Source organism: Homalodisca vitripennis, chromosome 4 (assembly GCF_021130785.1).
Source record: "Homalodisca vitripennis isolate AUS2020 chromosome 4, UT_GWSS_2.1, whole genome shotgun sequence".
Classification (NCBI taxonomy): Eukaryota; Metazoa; Arthropoda; class Insecta; order Hemiptera; family Cicadellidae; genus Homalodisca; species Homalodisca vitripennis.
Window position 1 is genome coordinate 104,010,491 of NC_060210.1, and position 17,485 is coordinate 104,027,975.

The 17,485-nt window shown below is 31.3% G+C and overlaps 1 protein-coding gene across 4 annotated transcripts in view; it reads right to left on the reverse strand.

Moving 5' to 3' along the window:
- Positions 1-17,247, reverse strand: part of LOC124359862 (zinc finger Y-chromosomal protein 2-like) — a 57,252-nt gene extending 40,005 nt beyond the window's left edge. For 2 of the 4 annotated variants that reach the window (XM_046812964.1, XM_046812967.1), the window contains exons 1-4: positions 13,794-13,995; positions 11,295-11,453; positions 5,868-6,011; positions 3,647-3,877 (exon numbers count right to left, since the gene is read on the reverse strand). In XM_046812964.1, the coding sequence (XP_046668920.1) occupies positions 3,647-3,877; positions 5,868-6,011; positions 11,295-11,431 (512 nt within the window). In that variant the 5' untranslated portion in view covers positions 11,432-11,453; positions 13,794-13,995. Of the gene's footprint in view, positions 1-3,646; positions 3,878-5,867; positions 6,012-11,294; positions 11,454-13,793; positions 13,998-17,183 lie in introns of those variants that run through there. The other 2 variants (XM_046812965.1, XM_046812966.1) reach the window with 2 other exon arrangements.
- Between the last annotated feature and the right edge of the window lie 238 nt (positions 17,248-17,485).

A 17,485-nucleotide genomic window follows, 5' to 3' on the forward strand; every position in this document is an offset into this window, starting at 1 on the left:
GTATTTTTCTATCAGATGTTTAATTTGTTATGCACTTTTAAACCAATTACAACATGACTATTCAATGATTTGCTCAGTCGACAATATTCAATTAAAATTTTATTTCTTTTTAAGGTTTATTAAGTCCTTATCATTTAAAATGTAAACAGATAGGTGAAACAAATATAAATTAACTATTGTAAAAATTCCTTGGTTAATGAAAACAGGTTTACATTGATTGAGATATTCAGCTTTACCAACAATTCTAACAGCTATCTTCTGAAGCACCAGTATTTCCTGAACTCTAGCACTATTTCTCCACAGTATCTGCCTATGCTAACATTTTTATTATTAATTCATAATTTAATATTTGTACTGATACTGTTATTTCTCTTCATATTTCAGTCAGGATTTTATAAAAATATTTCAAATAACTTGGAATATCCTACCAAGTAATCTGTAAATCTATGCAATCTAAATCCAATACTTCTCCATATTTTCCAACTTTGTGTACAACAAAAATAAGTTTAGTAAACAAATTTATTATTTGTGGGTGAGTAAAATCTTTTTTTTTGTATAAACCTGAGCATTTATTTTTTCCCTAGTTTATGAAAATAAAAAGGTTTAAACAATTATTTGAATATTTCTATTAGCATTGAAGATACAATTGTCCTCATAAACCAATAAAATTTCTGTAAACAATGGCTTGTCTTTTTGAAATGGGATATCTGAAAATCCATGGTCCTAAAAGGGTTAATCATTAGTAAATTGCTATTTAAGAGTTTTTTTAATATTTTACCTCCGCTTTTGAAGACTATGGGCATGGTATTCTATTTCATTATAACATACTAACTACAACATATCTTCTGTGTGAGTATACTGAAGTTCTATTTTTTTAAATAATGTACAGTTGATTTGATTCAAGAAGTTTTGAAAGAATGGTGTGATTAGAATTCTTGAAAAAGTACAAACTTATGCGACGTTGAGAATTTTGTGAAAATGCGACACATGAAGTTCACGTTAAGACACAAATTATTTGTAAATACTGAAGACTGGCTGAGTTTCTCCCAACTCCATCATTCACTAGGCTTCATGACCACTGGCACCTGGTTCAGTGTTTTAGTACAGCCAACCCACACTCTGAACTTTTTCACTTTCTGTGTAACTTAATAACAGAATCAGCATCATAAACTCCAAAAGTGATGCTCCTGCCATTTTATAAAGAAAGATTTAAAATACCTAATTGTAAAAATTGCAACTACTAAACAATGGTAGCTTCTATGAAATTTTAAATAACCTCAAGTGATTTTTGTTCTCTCAATGGCTGTCAACTTTTTTATCTGTTTCATTTTTAAACTCAACTATGATATTTAATCTTAGACATTAGATATTATATTTCATTGGTCAAATAAGTTTATATTAAGAAACAATAAACCTCTAAATACGAAAAAATATAATCTTAAATGGTACTTACCTTTAAGATTTCTTGAGGCTGCAGGAACTTGAGACAAAACCCATCTATCGCAAATAGTGTTCACATCTTTGGATAAGTCTCATCTGTTTCTACTAATATCACCCACATCAGACTATTCTGACACAATAAATGTGTATGACCGCTGATTTCACAGATGTTAATAAGTTTAGTTTATTAATTATTATTTCCCATTCCTTCCCCTCCAACCAAAATCTTTCTCACCACTAGTTTGCCCTTGTTTTCTGCCTATTTCAAGAGTTTGCATGAATGCTATAGAGGCATATCATATTTATTATAGCATTATTTTCATGAAGGCTATTTCCGAATAAGAGGTTTCAAAGGATACATTTACAAAGCTTCTCCTACGTGTATTGCCCATCTTGAAATAAAACATGGTTGTGCCCAAAATAAACCATATGGAAACAACCACTTTACATCATTCATCATTTTTAATAATAAAATACAACATTTAGTTTGTAAGTTTGCATTGATTCATGATTAAATTTAAATACAATAAATATTTTTACATACACTGATGATTAGTCCAATTTTAAACTCAAGAAAAGAGTTTATCACCCATTTACATTGGGTGATGATAAAAATGTTTGTGGTAACTTAAAATTATTTGCAATAGTAGAGAGGGTACTTTTGTTCACACATGTATTAAAAACAAAATTTACATCTTGGGTGAATCTTTGTGTTGATTTATGTGCAGATGTGAACTTTTGTGGGAATAAAATAATTATGCTTATTTAAGTTTGAAACAGCTATATCACCCTACTGAGGCAACCTGTAAAACAACTGAAATGACACATTGATTTAATACACAGCAACACGATAAGTGAGCTGAATTGACAGGAACCGTGTTAAAATATGTACAATATATATATTGCAGTGTCCTTATGTCTAAAAAAATGTAAATGGTAGAGTGTATTCAGGAATTATATGTGATTCATTAGCCCATAATACACAGTTATTCTTACTGATTGTTTAAAATTAAATTAGTGGTAGCTTCATTTAAATAAGATTTTCATTTCCTACACACTTGTCCAGAAATCATTAAAAACTTACTCATTTAACTCTCTATAGTATTGTTACTCGTCTACGCCAGTACCCGATATTGATTTTGTTATGCCAAAAGTGATTTTTGTAACATGTGACTATTACCTGATACAGTAGAACCCCTCATATCCGGCCACCACGGGACCGGGCCCCTGGCCGGATAACGATTCGGCCGGATAAACCAACCTACAGTACACAACACTTGACAAAACAAAACAATTGTACTGTACTGTACTAACCGCACTGGAAATAATCAACAAATAATTCAACCTGTTTACAGGTTAAACCTACTAGCTCAACTGAGGACAACACAGGAAAATGTAAACAAATAGATACACCAAAATAACGCACGAGTCGTGGGAGACTAGTGCGTGCAACTGCGCGACTGCAAGCCGTGGTAAATAAATTTCGATATTGGCTTCCAGAAAGTGGCTGGATAAACCGAGGTGCGGTAAAACCGAGGCCGGATATGAGGGGTTCTACTGTATTGCAATAAAAGGGTTATACACAATAAATCACTAGCTATAGTATACAGTGTTCATTTTTATTGCAATAATATATTTTGTTTTGACTATAGAAATATGCATTAAAGTTTCTAGTACCCACCATGCAATTGGAAGTTTTGTTGCTTATAAAAATCGTGTGATGTGTGATCCCCACTTATCAGGTTTAAAATTCTAAGAACATTATATTTTGTTGTACCCGTTTTATGAAAATATTGTCTGAGAGATTCCTTTGATTGTCGTGTAACAATTTGAATAACCAATGCAAAATTTGTATTTCCTATAGTGATTTTTCATTAATGAGGTCACTCTTTGGATTTTTCTTCCAGTAATATTTCAACATCACTAACATTGATCAAAATATGCTACAATAAAATAAAGCCATGTCTATCATAGACTGAGAAAACTGACAAGAATAACTTAAAACATTGGTGCGGTGGAAAGGGTTTAATTAGAATAAGTTATATAAATAAAAAGACATTGATTTTTTAATTATTGGCTAATGTAGTTTCTTATCTGTATAATAGTATAACGTGTGTACAAATACTTTGGGATACTCTGTTACTTTTACAGGCTGGGTGTTTTAAAATACACAATGATTAATGAATTAGAAAATTGAGTGACTTACTGAAGCAAGAAATGTTGACCAAATGTTACATCCTCTTGCCTCTCGCAGGTGGTCTGTTGAGGTACATCATAATGTTCCTCTGTGTGATTCTCTTTCATGGAAACACTACATAACAGGTTCTGTTCAGTTTCAGAACAATCCTCTGGATATAGCTCCATTTTAATTGCTTCTGTGAAATGCTCATGTCTGTGTAATGGTTCAAGTGATGTGCATCCATCTTCAGTTTTGAGCCTGACACAGAATTCAAGTACCATAATTATTTGAGATTGACCTCAACTGTAAATCCTATTTACTAATAATTTCAAGACTGCTACCCCACCTTTAAATTGGATTATAAAATCTATTAAAAAATGTACACAATGGATTAAAATTGTCACACAACACAAACAAGGATACTTAACAGAACAAAGATAAAAATATGAATTAGATATTCAAATGTATGGCCGGCCAAAGACAAGAACAGACTACAGGATCATTACCGTGGCACATGTTGACAACAGTAAAGGTACGTAATCTGTTCATTTATAATCAAACATCATTCCAGGAGGCCAAAAATATACAAATAATGTTAAAAAAAGTAACGGGAATTTTCATTTCTTGAAATAAAAAAATATCTATTTGTCTACATTTATGTTGTCAACTTCAAAATAGTCCCAATTAGATATTATGAACTTGTGCCAGTGCTTCTTCTAATCCTCGAAACACTCCTTAAACTCGATACTTGGGATAGCCTTTAGCTCTTTCAGTGATGCACTTTTAATGTCATCTATGCTTGTAAAACGACGGCTCTTTACGGTTCTCTTCATTTTTCCAGAGCCACACGGATTCATGTTTCGAGAATGGAATATCATTACAGTACTGTTTTTGGCCGAAAATTCAGTTTGAACAGATGCAAAGCCATGAATTGTTTTGCCACAATTCGGGTTTTTTTTTTGGATTGCTACACTCAAATGCCATTGAACTTGCAGGAAATACTACTCCTTATTGACCGTTTGACCTTATGGCACGAATTCATGATGCATTATTCCATTAAAATTGAAGAACACAGTGAGCATAACCTTTGTGGGCTGAGCCTTTTTCGGTCTTGGTAATCTAGAATACCTCCACTCGGATCAGTGAGCATTAGTTTCAACGTCATAATCATAAACTCATGTTCTATCAACTATTATAGTTGATAGTAGTCAGGTACATGCGATCTTTCACAACTGCCATGATTTACATGTTGCTATTAATTTCCTTATTATGTTTTTATTATTTGCCTGTCTTTGCGGTTTGTTAAATATGAGCACATGCTTAAAGAAATACCTGACTATCGTGTACTCTGTTGAATGCACATTCTTTAGGTACTCCTTGGGGTACACAAAGAAAACATTAAAAAAACAGAATGAAATATTTTTTATTTTATTTTAAGCTTTTATTTTAAGTATAACAAGAAAAATGTAGGCTTCTTAATTTTGCACACAAAATCATTTTAATGTTTCATGAAATATGTTGTCATGAACGTATTAACAAAAATTAAAAAAATTATTAATATAAAATATACTTTGGACAAACCATCTTATTATATCAATGGATATTTTGATGTACCAGATTATAACCACATTTTAAAGCACAGTTATTGTTTTTAAATAATATAATAGTTATTAAGTTTTTATCAAAAATATAATGTTGTTCTTATTGTACCATGTAGAAATGTATGAATAAAGAAATTTTTAGTTTCATGTATGAATTAATTAATCAATCTATTAATATTTAGAATTCAAACCATTTTCTATAATTATGAAAGGCAATTTTGAATTTTTATATGTACAAATTAATATTAAAAATCAAGAAAAAAGTTTTCTTCTCACATACAAATTGTACAGAAGTGATACTAATACAAAACCATCCAAATTGGTTGTTGTTTAATATTGGTTTTTAACATATATCAAACAGTTAATGAAATAAGAAGCTATAAAGCAAAATACCACTAACTAAATAGATTAAATCTGCTTGCATCAGACAATTTTTAGGTATAGTAACAAGCATTAAAAAGTGTTTATCGTTCTAAAATATACAGTCATGACCACAGTAACAAACTAATAGTCTAAAAATGATGTTTGCCAATGTGAGGGTTAAGCAACAGATATGTCCATTTTAATGAAATGTGTGTACATTTGTTTACTAACATCGATTAACAGGGGTACGGCTATAAGCTATCATTAAACTAATATGAACTTACTGTGGAGAGGTATGACTAAGAGTTTCCTCGTGAATAGTTTCGTCTTGACTTAAATCCTCCTCACAAGAAAGCACCTCTTCTTTGATATTACTAACCAATCTTTTATCAAGGGTAGTATCATCTAAATCTTCTTCTTCTTTTATACTGAACACAAACATTTCAAATCAATTTGTTCCTTAACATACTAGTGTACCTTAACATAACTTTAAAAATTCAATTTGCTTCTATAATATCTAAGGTTATTGAGAGCAGTGAGGAATATTATATTTATATGTACTTCCTGGGATAAGTATTAAAAGGAGTAGAACAAATAATAGTAATTGTTAGCTTACACTCCATAAATTAAGTTAAAATTAACCCCTTTAACCCAGATGCTTGTACTTTTCATGTTTTTTACTGGCAAAGTATTTACTTTTGAAATTCAAAAGATATGTGTACAAATGTATTGCATTGAAATATGTAGAGTGCATTAAACCTGACTTTGTATTTTCAAAGTTTGTGGCTGGAAAATTGCAATTAGTGTTAGTTAACTGATCAATGTCTGTTACAGTTAGCTGTTTTGAAATTACTTGTGTTTTAATGTGAATGTATAAACAAGCCTGGTCCATATTTTATGTTCTTTAAAGGTATAAAGATTTATTTAGTTAGTTTATTATTCACTTTACTTCAAATTCCCTTTTAAATGATAATATAGACTTTTTAAAATAAATACAAATACTGTATATAAACCTATTTTTGCTTTTGTAAATATAGGTTTGAATACTTTAGTTATTTTTGTGAGAAACGACTTTGGTTATATGTTATATTAATGTTTTGTTTACTATGCAAAAATAAGAAGTGCTATGTACTTATCCATTGTACATAAGGTGTACCTGTATTTGCCCCCTTAAACCTCCAAGTGCTGGGTTGAACTTCCTCAAGTGCTAGGCATTTTTCAGTATGTTTGCAAGTGTTTAGAAAGTTTTTTTACATACTGTAAAATGAATATAAATAGTACATGTAATATTTCATTAAATGATCATTATTTTCAGGGAAGATAATAGAATAAGAAAATAACACTTATCGTACTTACCTTTACATTGTAAAATATTGTACATGGTAAATCACGACAAACAAAAATATTTTTTTATTTTTTTCACTTTGAGCTTAGCTATCATTTCACCAGTCAGGAAAATAAAAATTCAAGCTATACAAATTGTAGATCATTTATTCATGAAGACAAAAAAACATCTTAAGGGTTTACATCTTGATAGAATTCACTCAGAGAAAAAAATGATAAATTGTAACACGTAAAATCAGTAATATCTGACAAAATACTTGTATGTACTACATTGTAACAAGTAGTCTCTTTTCACTTTCATGTCTCAAAATATGCTCAGTTCACATAATCTTACAATGAAAATCAACAGTAAACCACAATAATTAATTTAAAAAATATATTATTAATATAAATTACATCTGGTGCAATCAAAAGTGTATTTAGTCAGAATCAACTTCTTCTTGAGTCTTCCTTTTTCTCTTGTATCCCACTGATGGCCTCCAAAACTTGCACTAGATCTTCAGTTCATTCAACTGAAATGTTATGTGGGTCTGATTATGTGTTCATTGAACATGAAAGGCCTCACAAAAATAAAATTTCATAATTTTTTTTTTTAGTTTGTTTATAAATTAAGTACATTTAACTCTTTTCAAGTTTGGATCTGGTGAAAGCACCTTGGGCACGATTTTTGCACAAACTTTTATAAACCCAAATGTTTGGTTAAATAGTATGCATTGTTGATTTTTCTAGATTCTGTTCATCGGCTATCATTTAGACAGTTTTTCTTTGATCATTATTGTCCTCAACACAGGTGGTTGAAGGTGGGCATCATCCATAATCATGTCGACCATCTTTAAAACACTGAATCCACTTGAAAATGGATGTTATCTTCAGAGCTTTATCATTGTAAACAGTTGTCAACATTTCTGTAAATTCTTGATAGCTTTTACCGCACATCACTAAAAACTTGATGTTGATTTGTTTCTCAGTGGTTTCGTCAATTTCCATTTTTGACAAACAGTGAAAACAAGGACAACAGAAACTATCATAGCACCATTTGTAGAGTTCGATGATCCGCCAAGCATTAGCGGGTCCTTGGATCTCAGGCAACTAGCACTATGGTGGGCAGGACTGTAGTTTGTACAAAGTTCACGTATTTATTGGACAGACCTTGTACAATAGGCATAACTGTACACAAATATTATTCAAATCCAAAATTTATGTGAATAGTGGTGAAATACATTACTTGGGCTATGTACATAACATACAGTCAGTTCGCAAGACATTAAAAGTTTAGTCTCATAACACTACTTTGATTAAATGATTCTAAAATAAATGGAATAGATGACAGTTTATATTGTAAAATATTATAGTTTTAAATTTTACTGTGAACAAGAATGAATTCTGTTAAGCTTTGGATTTATGAGTTCTGAGTGTTTGAATTCATAGAGTAGTCTCACTCAGAACTCAGTTGATATCACTCAAAAACAGTTGCTATAATCTTCTGTGCCAACAATGTCTGCATGCATTTCCTAGAGCATAATGTAGAAGAAAATGTAAACATTATAACAAAATATAAACTTGTACTATGTGTGTAATGGACAGTACTGCATATTAGGAGTTAATTTATAAATTTTGTAACATATAACAATGACAAATGTTTGAAATCCTGTTAAACTCCCAGAAGTTATTGGTTATTATTTTAAACTTTGTTTTGATATACCAATTTATTATGGAATTACTAAAACATACAACTGAATACCAAGTATGATATATAAAAATATGATAGAATGCACTTCTGTTATATATAAAAATATCACCCCTTTCAGAACAGTTACACTAGACCACTGATTATAAACATATATAATGAGTGAAACTATTTTAAAATAGATTAAACAACTTTACTTTTTGTTTATATGTTGAGAGTAACTGTATTATTATTTTGAAATTTATTAAAAAAAGTAGATGTACACCAGACCATGTGTCACACAACAGGCTTCGTTAAGGACAGACTGAGGAACATTCCCTGGAAGGACATGTAGGATCATCAAACTCAATTTAACCCATTTTTCAGGCAAATTTCAAGTCTTCAGATTAATTAATTCTCCAAGATATCCTGCAGAAGATAAACACAAGGACAGATAACAAATTTTGCCAGCCCAATGAAATTTCAAGTCTATAGCTCAATCCCTCTTCAATATATTGTGCAGACTGTTAAGTTACGCTAGGAAAAAAATCCTATAGAGGGACATGAACCATCACAGAACTCAATGTTGCCTATATACAAGGGCTATCCAGAAATTAGATTACGCTTTGATATAAAAAAACAAAGTACAAGAAAAAAATTCTAAACATTTGAAAGTGACACTAAGATACTACTTTTCATTCAACATATTCACCATAAAAATTTAGGCACTTATAATAGAGGTGAACTGTTTTGAAATTCCAGTATAATAATATTCTGCCACCTGAAACTTCAACCAGGTAGTCACACCCTCCCGCAGTTCCACCTCTTCGTTAAAGTGCTACTTTCAAGCCAGGTCTTCATTGCTGGAAAAAAGTGGAGGTGCTGGTCACTTAGTGCAAGGTCTGGACTGTAAGGCGGATGTGGAAACACCTTCCACTTAAAAGCATCCAAAACTCCCCGAGTCTGATTTGCCATGTGTGGTTGGGTGCCATTCAAAAACAAAATTTTCGAACTTAACTTTCCTCTGAATTTGTTTAGTATCGCTCTTCTTAACTTTTGCAAGGTTTGACAATGCCTTGTGAATTTATGGTTATGCCATGTTCTAAGAAATCAAGAGGAAGAACTTTCCTGTTCAAAAAAACAGTTGCTATAATCTTCTGTGCCAACAATGTCTGCATGCATTTCCTTGAGTTTTTGAGGATTTGATTTTGGTCTCCTGTAATGATTTGATTGAGCAAGTGTTAAAAAATGGCAATGAAACAGCCATACGCTGATTTTTATGGGTTTCTGTGAACATTTTCACTACCCATCTTGCACAAAATTTATGGTAACCTAAATTTTTTAATCTTTTCATCGACTTTACAGACAATTTCATCGGTCACAATGCTTGGCCGTCCACTTTGTTCGTCATCATGCACATTATTTCGGCCATTTTTAAACTTAATGTAACTACTGACACACTGCATTTTCAGTAATCATATCATTTCCATAAAATTTACAGAGTGGGGGATCAATCTCAATTAGTTTATTGTGCTTAGCCGCATTACCGACCGCACTTCACAATTCATGGGATTTTTCGATTGCGTTACAAATTTTAAACTGCTATTGTAAAACCAGGAGTGACAGTAATCTCTCACGAGCACTGCTGGGTAGCCACTGAACGGAGAAATACCATGACATCAAAATGGCTCCAAGCAGTTACATAGCGAAACGTTATCTTCTTTCTAGATAGCCCTCATAGAAATGAAGCTTCATGCAAAATTTCAAGTTAGTAGCTCAATCTATTCATTCTCCAGATATCCCAAAGACAATAATTTTGCCAACTCCCTAAGTAATAAGCTTTGCTGGCGCTCTATCAATTACAGGAGATACACAAAAATGGACATAAAGTAATTCTAGATAACTAACATTGTTGTTTTAGATATTTGATTAGGAATCCATGATGAAACTGAATTTGCCTGAAGATATTGTGAGATCTAGTTTTAATCAAAAAGTCATCAAAAATAAAATATTGATAGTATTTTCAAGTTCTTCGGAGTTACAGATTTAGTAATAATTTAATTAATTAAATCTTGTATAAAATATTTTAAAAAATCAGTATGAAATTTTAGTTATAGTTATTTATTGCTTTGGCAGTTATTTATGGCATATAATATTAATTAAGCCACCAACATAAACAAGAAATGAAATGTAAAATGTTTTTAACAAACATGCTTTAAAATTAATGTCTCAAAATAGCTCAGTGGTGTTTAACAATAGCCCCCCCCCCCCCAACTCCACAATAAAGTTTAAGGCTAATTTGTTTTCCTTCTATTTGAACTGGGAAAGGTAAAAAAATTATCATTAACTCTTCTAATATAAAATATTTAAATTTATTGCTCATCCCTAGAACTGCCTAACTCATTTTGTGTTGTTCTTGGTTCATGCGACAGAGCCCAGCAATTCATAGCTAGTGTTTGTGTCAACTTCGCTTCTATGATTTACTGCCCATAAAACCAGAGGTTTAAGCTCAACATATGTGGTGTCTACATGTTTTCAATTTTCCACTGCGTGTTTGTAAGCAATCAGTTGAATTAAATAAACGGCAGCCAGATTCTTACATACAAAAATATGGTCTACATGACAAGTATGGGTAACATAAATATGACATTTGTTATCTTATTAAAATATAAGTGAATGTAGTAAAGAGAATTCTACTTACTACACATTGTTTGTAATGGGAAACATTATATCAGCTACATTATTACAACAGTCAACGTCAGCACATGAAACTCCATCATGTACAGAGTCCACCACTTCTTGCTTTATATATGAAGTTATAGAACTAGACTCATTCATATTGTGAGTTGGCTCATTGATTCTGAAAAGTATCAATAATAATTAATAAAATTCAGAACATACCCACTGCTATGTTATTGAAATAATGAGTATTAAGTAATAGAAAATATTTAATACATTTTATGTTTATTTTATTATTTTGTTTCAACAGAAAAATAAACTAAAACATAATATTTTAAGTCAATTTTTCAGTTGATCCTTTAAATTATTGTATTTCCTATTTAAATAATAATTTGCAAACATATTTATGTAACAGCCTTTTTACTAGTTATTTAGCCAAAGTAATGAGTTTCATACATCATAACTAAAACCTGGGGGACCATTTTGTAAAACTCATTATAATGAATGAACTATTACTTATATCATGCAAAAAATAAAACACATATACAAGATGGAAATAATACATTACAATGTTTGGTTTAAGTATTGTATTGGGTCGGTGTCCTACGCTTGTGCATGGTCTATCAGCCACAGGATGGCAAGCCACAGACACAATTACAGCAAAAAACCATAGTTTTTCAATGCATATGTAAAGTTCCTCTGTCAATTTAATCCCCCCAAATTTGAAATACATGTTGTTATTTGTGCCAAAGTTGTGAAAACAGATGAAAAGAATTCACTATCAGAATTGTGAAGTATATGGACAAAATGTTATGAGTAATGAAATGGCATTCAAATGGGTACAAGCTTAAAAAGATGGCCAAATGAATGTTCATGATGAGAATGTTCATTGAGAATGGACGACCCTCAATGATCACCAATTTGGTGCAAAAAGTGAATGAAAGTGAAAAAGAACAGACATTTCAACATTTCTTTATTATAATTGAGGAGTTTTCTCAAGTTTAAAGAAGTCTTCTATTTGACATTTTTATTCAATATTAAAACTATTGAGAAACATGATTTGCTATAAGACAATGTCCTTCTAGATGCGGTATACGAATTCAAGAAATCACAGCATTTTGCTAGGAACAATTTGATAATCTACCAAACAGCCTCAAATTAGTCCCCAGTGATTTTAAATTACCATTTGCCTTTTTTTCATCATAAGAAGCATCCTCACGGGCAGGGCCCCAACAACGACAATAACATTAAAATGATCGAATTGCAGTCTTTTAAATCAGACAGCAATTTTCTACGGAAATATACAAAAGGTTGTTTATAGAAATAAGTGCCTTTAAATTGATGACCATGTAGAAAAGTAGATAAAAGTTTGGGCTTTCATATAAAAATAAAATTGTAATGAAAATTTACTTGATTTTGTAACGAATCAAAACAGTACTTACTTAAAATACACAACTTGTATTTTGCAAATACTTAATTATGAACAATTTTAATTTAAAAAGTGAATTGTATAACATATTTTTAAGGTTATTGTTACATACTACACTTCTTTCGCACTGTTTATTATTTTTGTATTACATAAATTAATGGAAATCCCTTGAGGAAGTAAGACTGTTTTAGTAAACTGAGTATTTGACCAGCTCAAAAACGCTCCTGTTTAAGTAGGCCTAATCAAAATACTCAGGTTACATGAAGAAAATGAATTTTAAGCTCCAAATTATATGTAAGGGAGAGGTTTACTTTTAAAAATTTTACAAGTGCAAAAGGTAGAGTTAAACAAAACAAAGGAAAAACTATAATGAGAAACTGTTGACTGACTCAGATAATTAAATTAAACAAAGTTTAATTTCAAACCAGTATCTGAATTAGTAGTTTTAAAAGTAATTAAACAATTTTTCCATTGTTCTCGCTGGTGTCACTACCTTACTCATTACATAAATGAAATAAAAACAGCTGGCAATGAAGTCACTAGCCTACTCATTACGTAAATGATAAAAACAGCTGGCAATGATTATCATGAAAACTATAGGTCAAATATTGTGTTTGATAGTATCAATATTTATAATCGATAATCATGATTCAATTGGTGGCCGCTTATTATACTGCAGCCTCATAGGATTTTTTTCTCTTAAGTTACAATTGGAGAACACTCTGATGTTGTTATCAACCTCATGCCATTATACAGTAGTTAACATTCATACTGCTTGATATTCCATTCATAAACAAGGACTATCAAAGAGAACTTTGATACTTACAAAATGTAGACAACATTGCAAAAGGTAATAAAAAATGTTAATTTAACTTTGCTCTAGTAGCCTAATGTGCATTACTCTAAAAGTATTCCAGAACATAACCTAGGCTATAATGAGAGAATGTGTACTAAATTGATAATATAATCTAGCAAATGTGGAGAGGCTATGTAAATGTATGCCAAAATCTTGTTAACATAAACATAGGCCTGTCATTTGAATAGTTGGCTGGAATTAATAAATCTTATCAACACTGAAGATAACATACCTACCTGCATATGAAACACCAAACTTGATATAATTTACATTAGAAAATTACTGAATTGAAAATTCGACTTGGAATATTAACCTAATCCGTTTTTGTCCAACATATGTTTGTATGTTTACAGTTGTCTAACGACGCATATATTGATGAGCGGCTGCACTAACGATGGATATGGATTAGGATCACATAACCTAGAAAGCTGGCTGGTATTTTGAAACGCTGTGGCTATATGGCCGGCTACCGTCTGTAGATTAGACAGACGGGCAATGGGTGGTGACGTCAACCGTGACGTAACGGAAGGGCGCCAACAACTGGTCACCTTTTACACCACTGCCTTAGAAATATAAAAAACACAATTTGTAGACTATTTTATTAATTGCATATTATGCGTTGGTAACGTATTGAACGGTAATGTAATAAAAGTGTACGCTTAAATAAATTAAAAAGAAGAAATATATAACTAAAAATTAACCATGTACCAGAATCTACACTTCGTAGTTTATTAAGATATAGTTTTTGTTTCTCGCAATTTTTACTGGAATGTTTCAATTAATAGTCATTAAGAGAAATCATAATTAATTATAAATAATTTTTGTCATATTAAATATGTATGTCATTTAATAGCATAAAATAACTGGAACATTTGTTTTATGTACTAATAAACACTCAAATGGTTATGATTTCATTGTATATTGTATGTAAGTGGTAAGAGGGAAATTAGTCTCTCGTCTTGAGATATTTGAAAATTCTTCCATTTACCGATTAAAAATAGTTTTATTATTAATCACTTATGTATTATCGGACTTTAGCAGGACTGTAAGTTCTTATAGAAGGGATCTTGGTACAGTTTAAAGTATATAGCATACAGTGTACATCACTACATAACTTTTCTATTGTTTTCGGCAAAATACTGTCAGTTATACAAACGTCTGGATGAGTCAAACAGATGTAAAGTAACACTTAAACTGGAACTTGAAATGTTATATACATCAATGTATAATTCTCATTCATTGTTATAAAAACATAGGGATGTGTCATTACGATAACAGATAGGATTATCTAGAAAAGTTGGCATCTTACACGAAAGAATTTTGAGCTGTTGACTTACCATAAAAAGAAGCCTGAATATGTTCATTAAGATGTGACTGGCCAAAAAACGGAAAATTGCGTTAAAGCAATAACAGTCTAGAGAAAGTTATAAGAGTTGTATACGACATCTCAACGAAACAACTGATGGCATCTCACACCCAGCACAACTGTCGTAGATCTAATGCATTTAACGTGGATGATACAGACAGTTCTTTTCATTACGACAATCCCTTCCGCTTTCCCATTACTGTACAATAAATTTCGGGGACTGATGTTTCCTCAAGCTCAAAATTCTTATTTAACCAAACACGATCATGAAAATTCCTAAAATTGACTCTAAATATGAAACTTGAATTATTAATTATAATTAGGAGAGGCAAACTAAATAAACCCGTAGAATGCATTATAAGAAAATTATTAAAATGGAATTAACTGAGAACTACAATATTTATTAACTTTCAAAAAATGAGTAAGAATAAGTAAATTCACTTAATAGAGTTGTAAGAGGGATTGGACGTAAGTCACCAATGCGGTATAATGCTGTTACTAAAATGTGACCAAATAGGTCTTTGTAAAGCATCCAAATTAAATATTTAGTTATAAAGTTTGCATGATAATGTTTACACGGATCAATACTGTGCACTTTATAACCAAAGGATAAGATCACTGTATATTTCTAAAGATTTACAATTTTATACGTAGGCTACTTGTAATTTAATTTTTGTTGGTATTCACACTTATGGAGTTTAATCACAACTATGAAGTTTGGTGCACAATATTGAGTACCTATATTTAGGGTATAGACCTATTTTCATGAAATATAGTTCTTCATGAAATGCAAAATTGTTCTCGAATCACTTATTCTTAATTGAATATGGTCCGTATTTTCTTTATTATTGATAAAAGTTTTCAAGTGTTCAAAAGAACTAAACATTCTACAACCCGCCATTTTAATAACAATGCACAGTGCTAGAGCTACTTCAAAACCTTTGGCGTCACAGTCTGTGACGTCATAGTCGTTCCCGTTCTTTGAAACCAAGACCGGTGACCGGGCATATAGCCACTCCGATTTTGAAACTATCAAACTTTTTTTTTTCTTTTTTTTCATTTATTGTCTGAAACATAATACATGCATAGACATAGTCAAACAAGCAGTCAATTATAATTATAAATACATATGCATACAATAGCCTATAATACAAGCTAAACAAGCAAATCATTAACATAATACATGAAATAAAATAAAACATGCAATATCGTACATGCAGATGCAAAATAGCACATGCAAATAATTGAGCTAGGATCTAAAATAAATTAATAATGAAGCCTACTTTACCTACACAATTTTGAAGTTCAGGCCAAATCATTTAAAGAATATGGTGCTTTACTTATTAGCCACTTTTTCAGTCCTGTTTAAAATTTTGCCCCGTTAATTGTTTCAGATGATTGGGAAGCCTGTTATAAAAAATTGCTCCCTTAATAAAGGGGCTGTTTTCAGTTCGAGAGTAATTTTGCCTCAGTCTGTAAAAATCAGATCTCTGCCTTGTGTTGTGATTGTGTATATTAGAGCCTAACATTGTATAGACTTCATCTTCTTTTACAAGTACAACTACCTGGAAAATATACATAGCATAAATAGTCATTATGTCATACTTAACAAACAAATCTTTACATGTCCTCCTTGAATCTACCTTAGACATAACTCTTAGTGCCTTCTTTTGAAGGACAAAGATTTTTTCAACATGGCAATTAAAGGTACATCCCCACAACAACAAACCATAAGAGATAAAGGGATATATCACCCCAAAGTACACTCTCCTTAGAGTTACAATATCAAAATAAACAGAAAGACGTCTCAACAAAAATATTCCTGACAGCAATTTTGACCTTACATGATTAATGTGATTTGTCCAGGAAAAACATTTGTCTATGAATAGACCAAGAAACTTAACACAATCATTACTTGTTAATTCAACCCCGTTATCTGATGTGACTGACACATTCAATCCTGCCGAAGTTAAACCAAAAGGAACCATCTCAGTTTTATCACTATTAAGAACTAATTTAAGGTCTTTAAAATAAGACTTTGCAGTATTAACAAAATTCCCAAGAACATCTATCAAACTCTCTAAATTATTAGCCCAGCACATGCCACTTACATCATCAGCATACATTGTCATAAAAACATTTTCAACTCTAGGAAAGTCATTGACATACACTATATACAGGAAAGGACCCAGAATTGAACCCTGAGGGACACCTATATCAATTATTCTAGAGTCAGACTTAAATTTCCCAAGCATCTCACCATCATCAAATAACACTTCAGTATACTGAATTCTATCACCCAAATAAGATTTAATAAGTTTAACCATATAAACAGGCACATCATATTGAACAAGTTTTTTCAAGAGAGTACCATGAGTTACCCGATCAAAGGCTTTGGAGAGATCCAAACACACCCCCGCCACTCTGAAGCCATTATTTAACTTATCCAAAGACTGATGTACAAAATCAGCAGCGGCGGAGATGGTGCTCCGACCTCCCCTAAAACCATGCTGATACCCAGACAAAAGATTGTTTTGTGTGAAAAAGAATTTAAGTCTCACC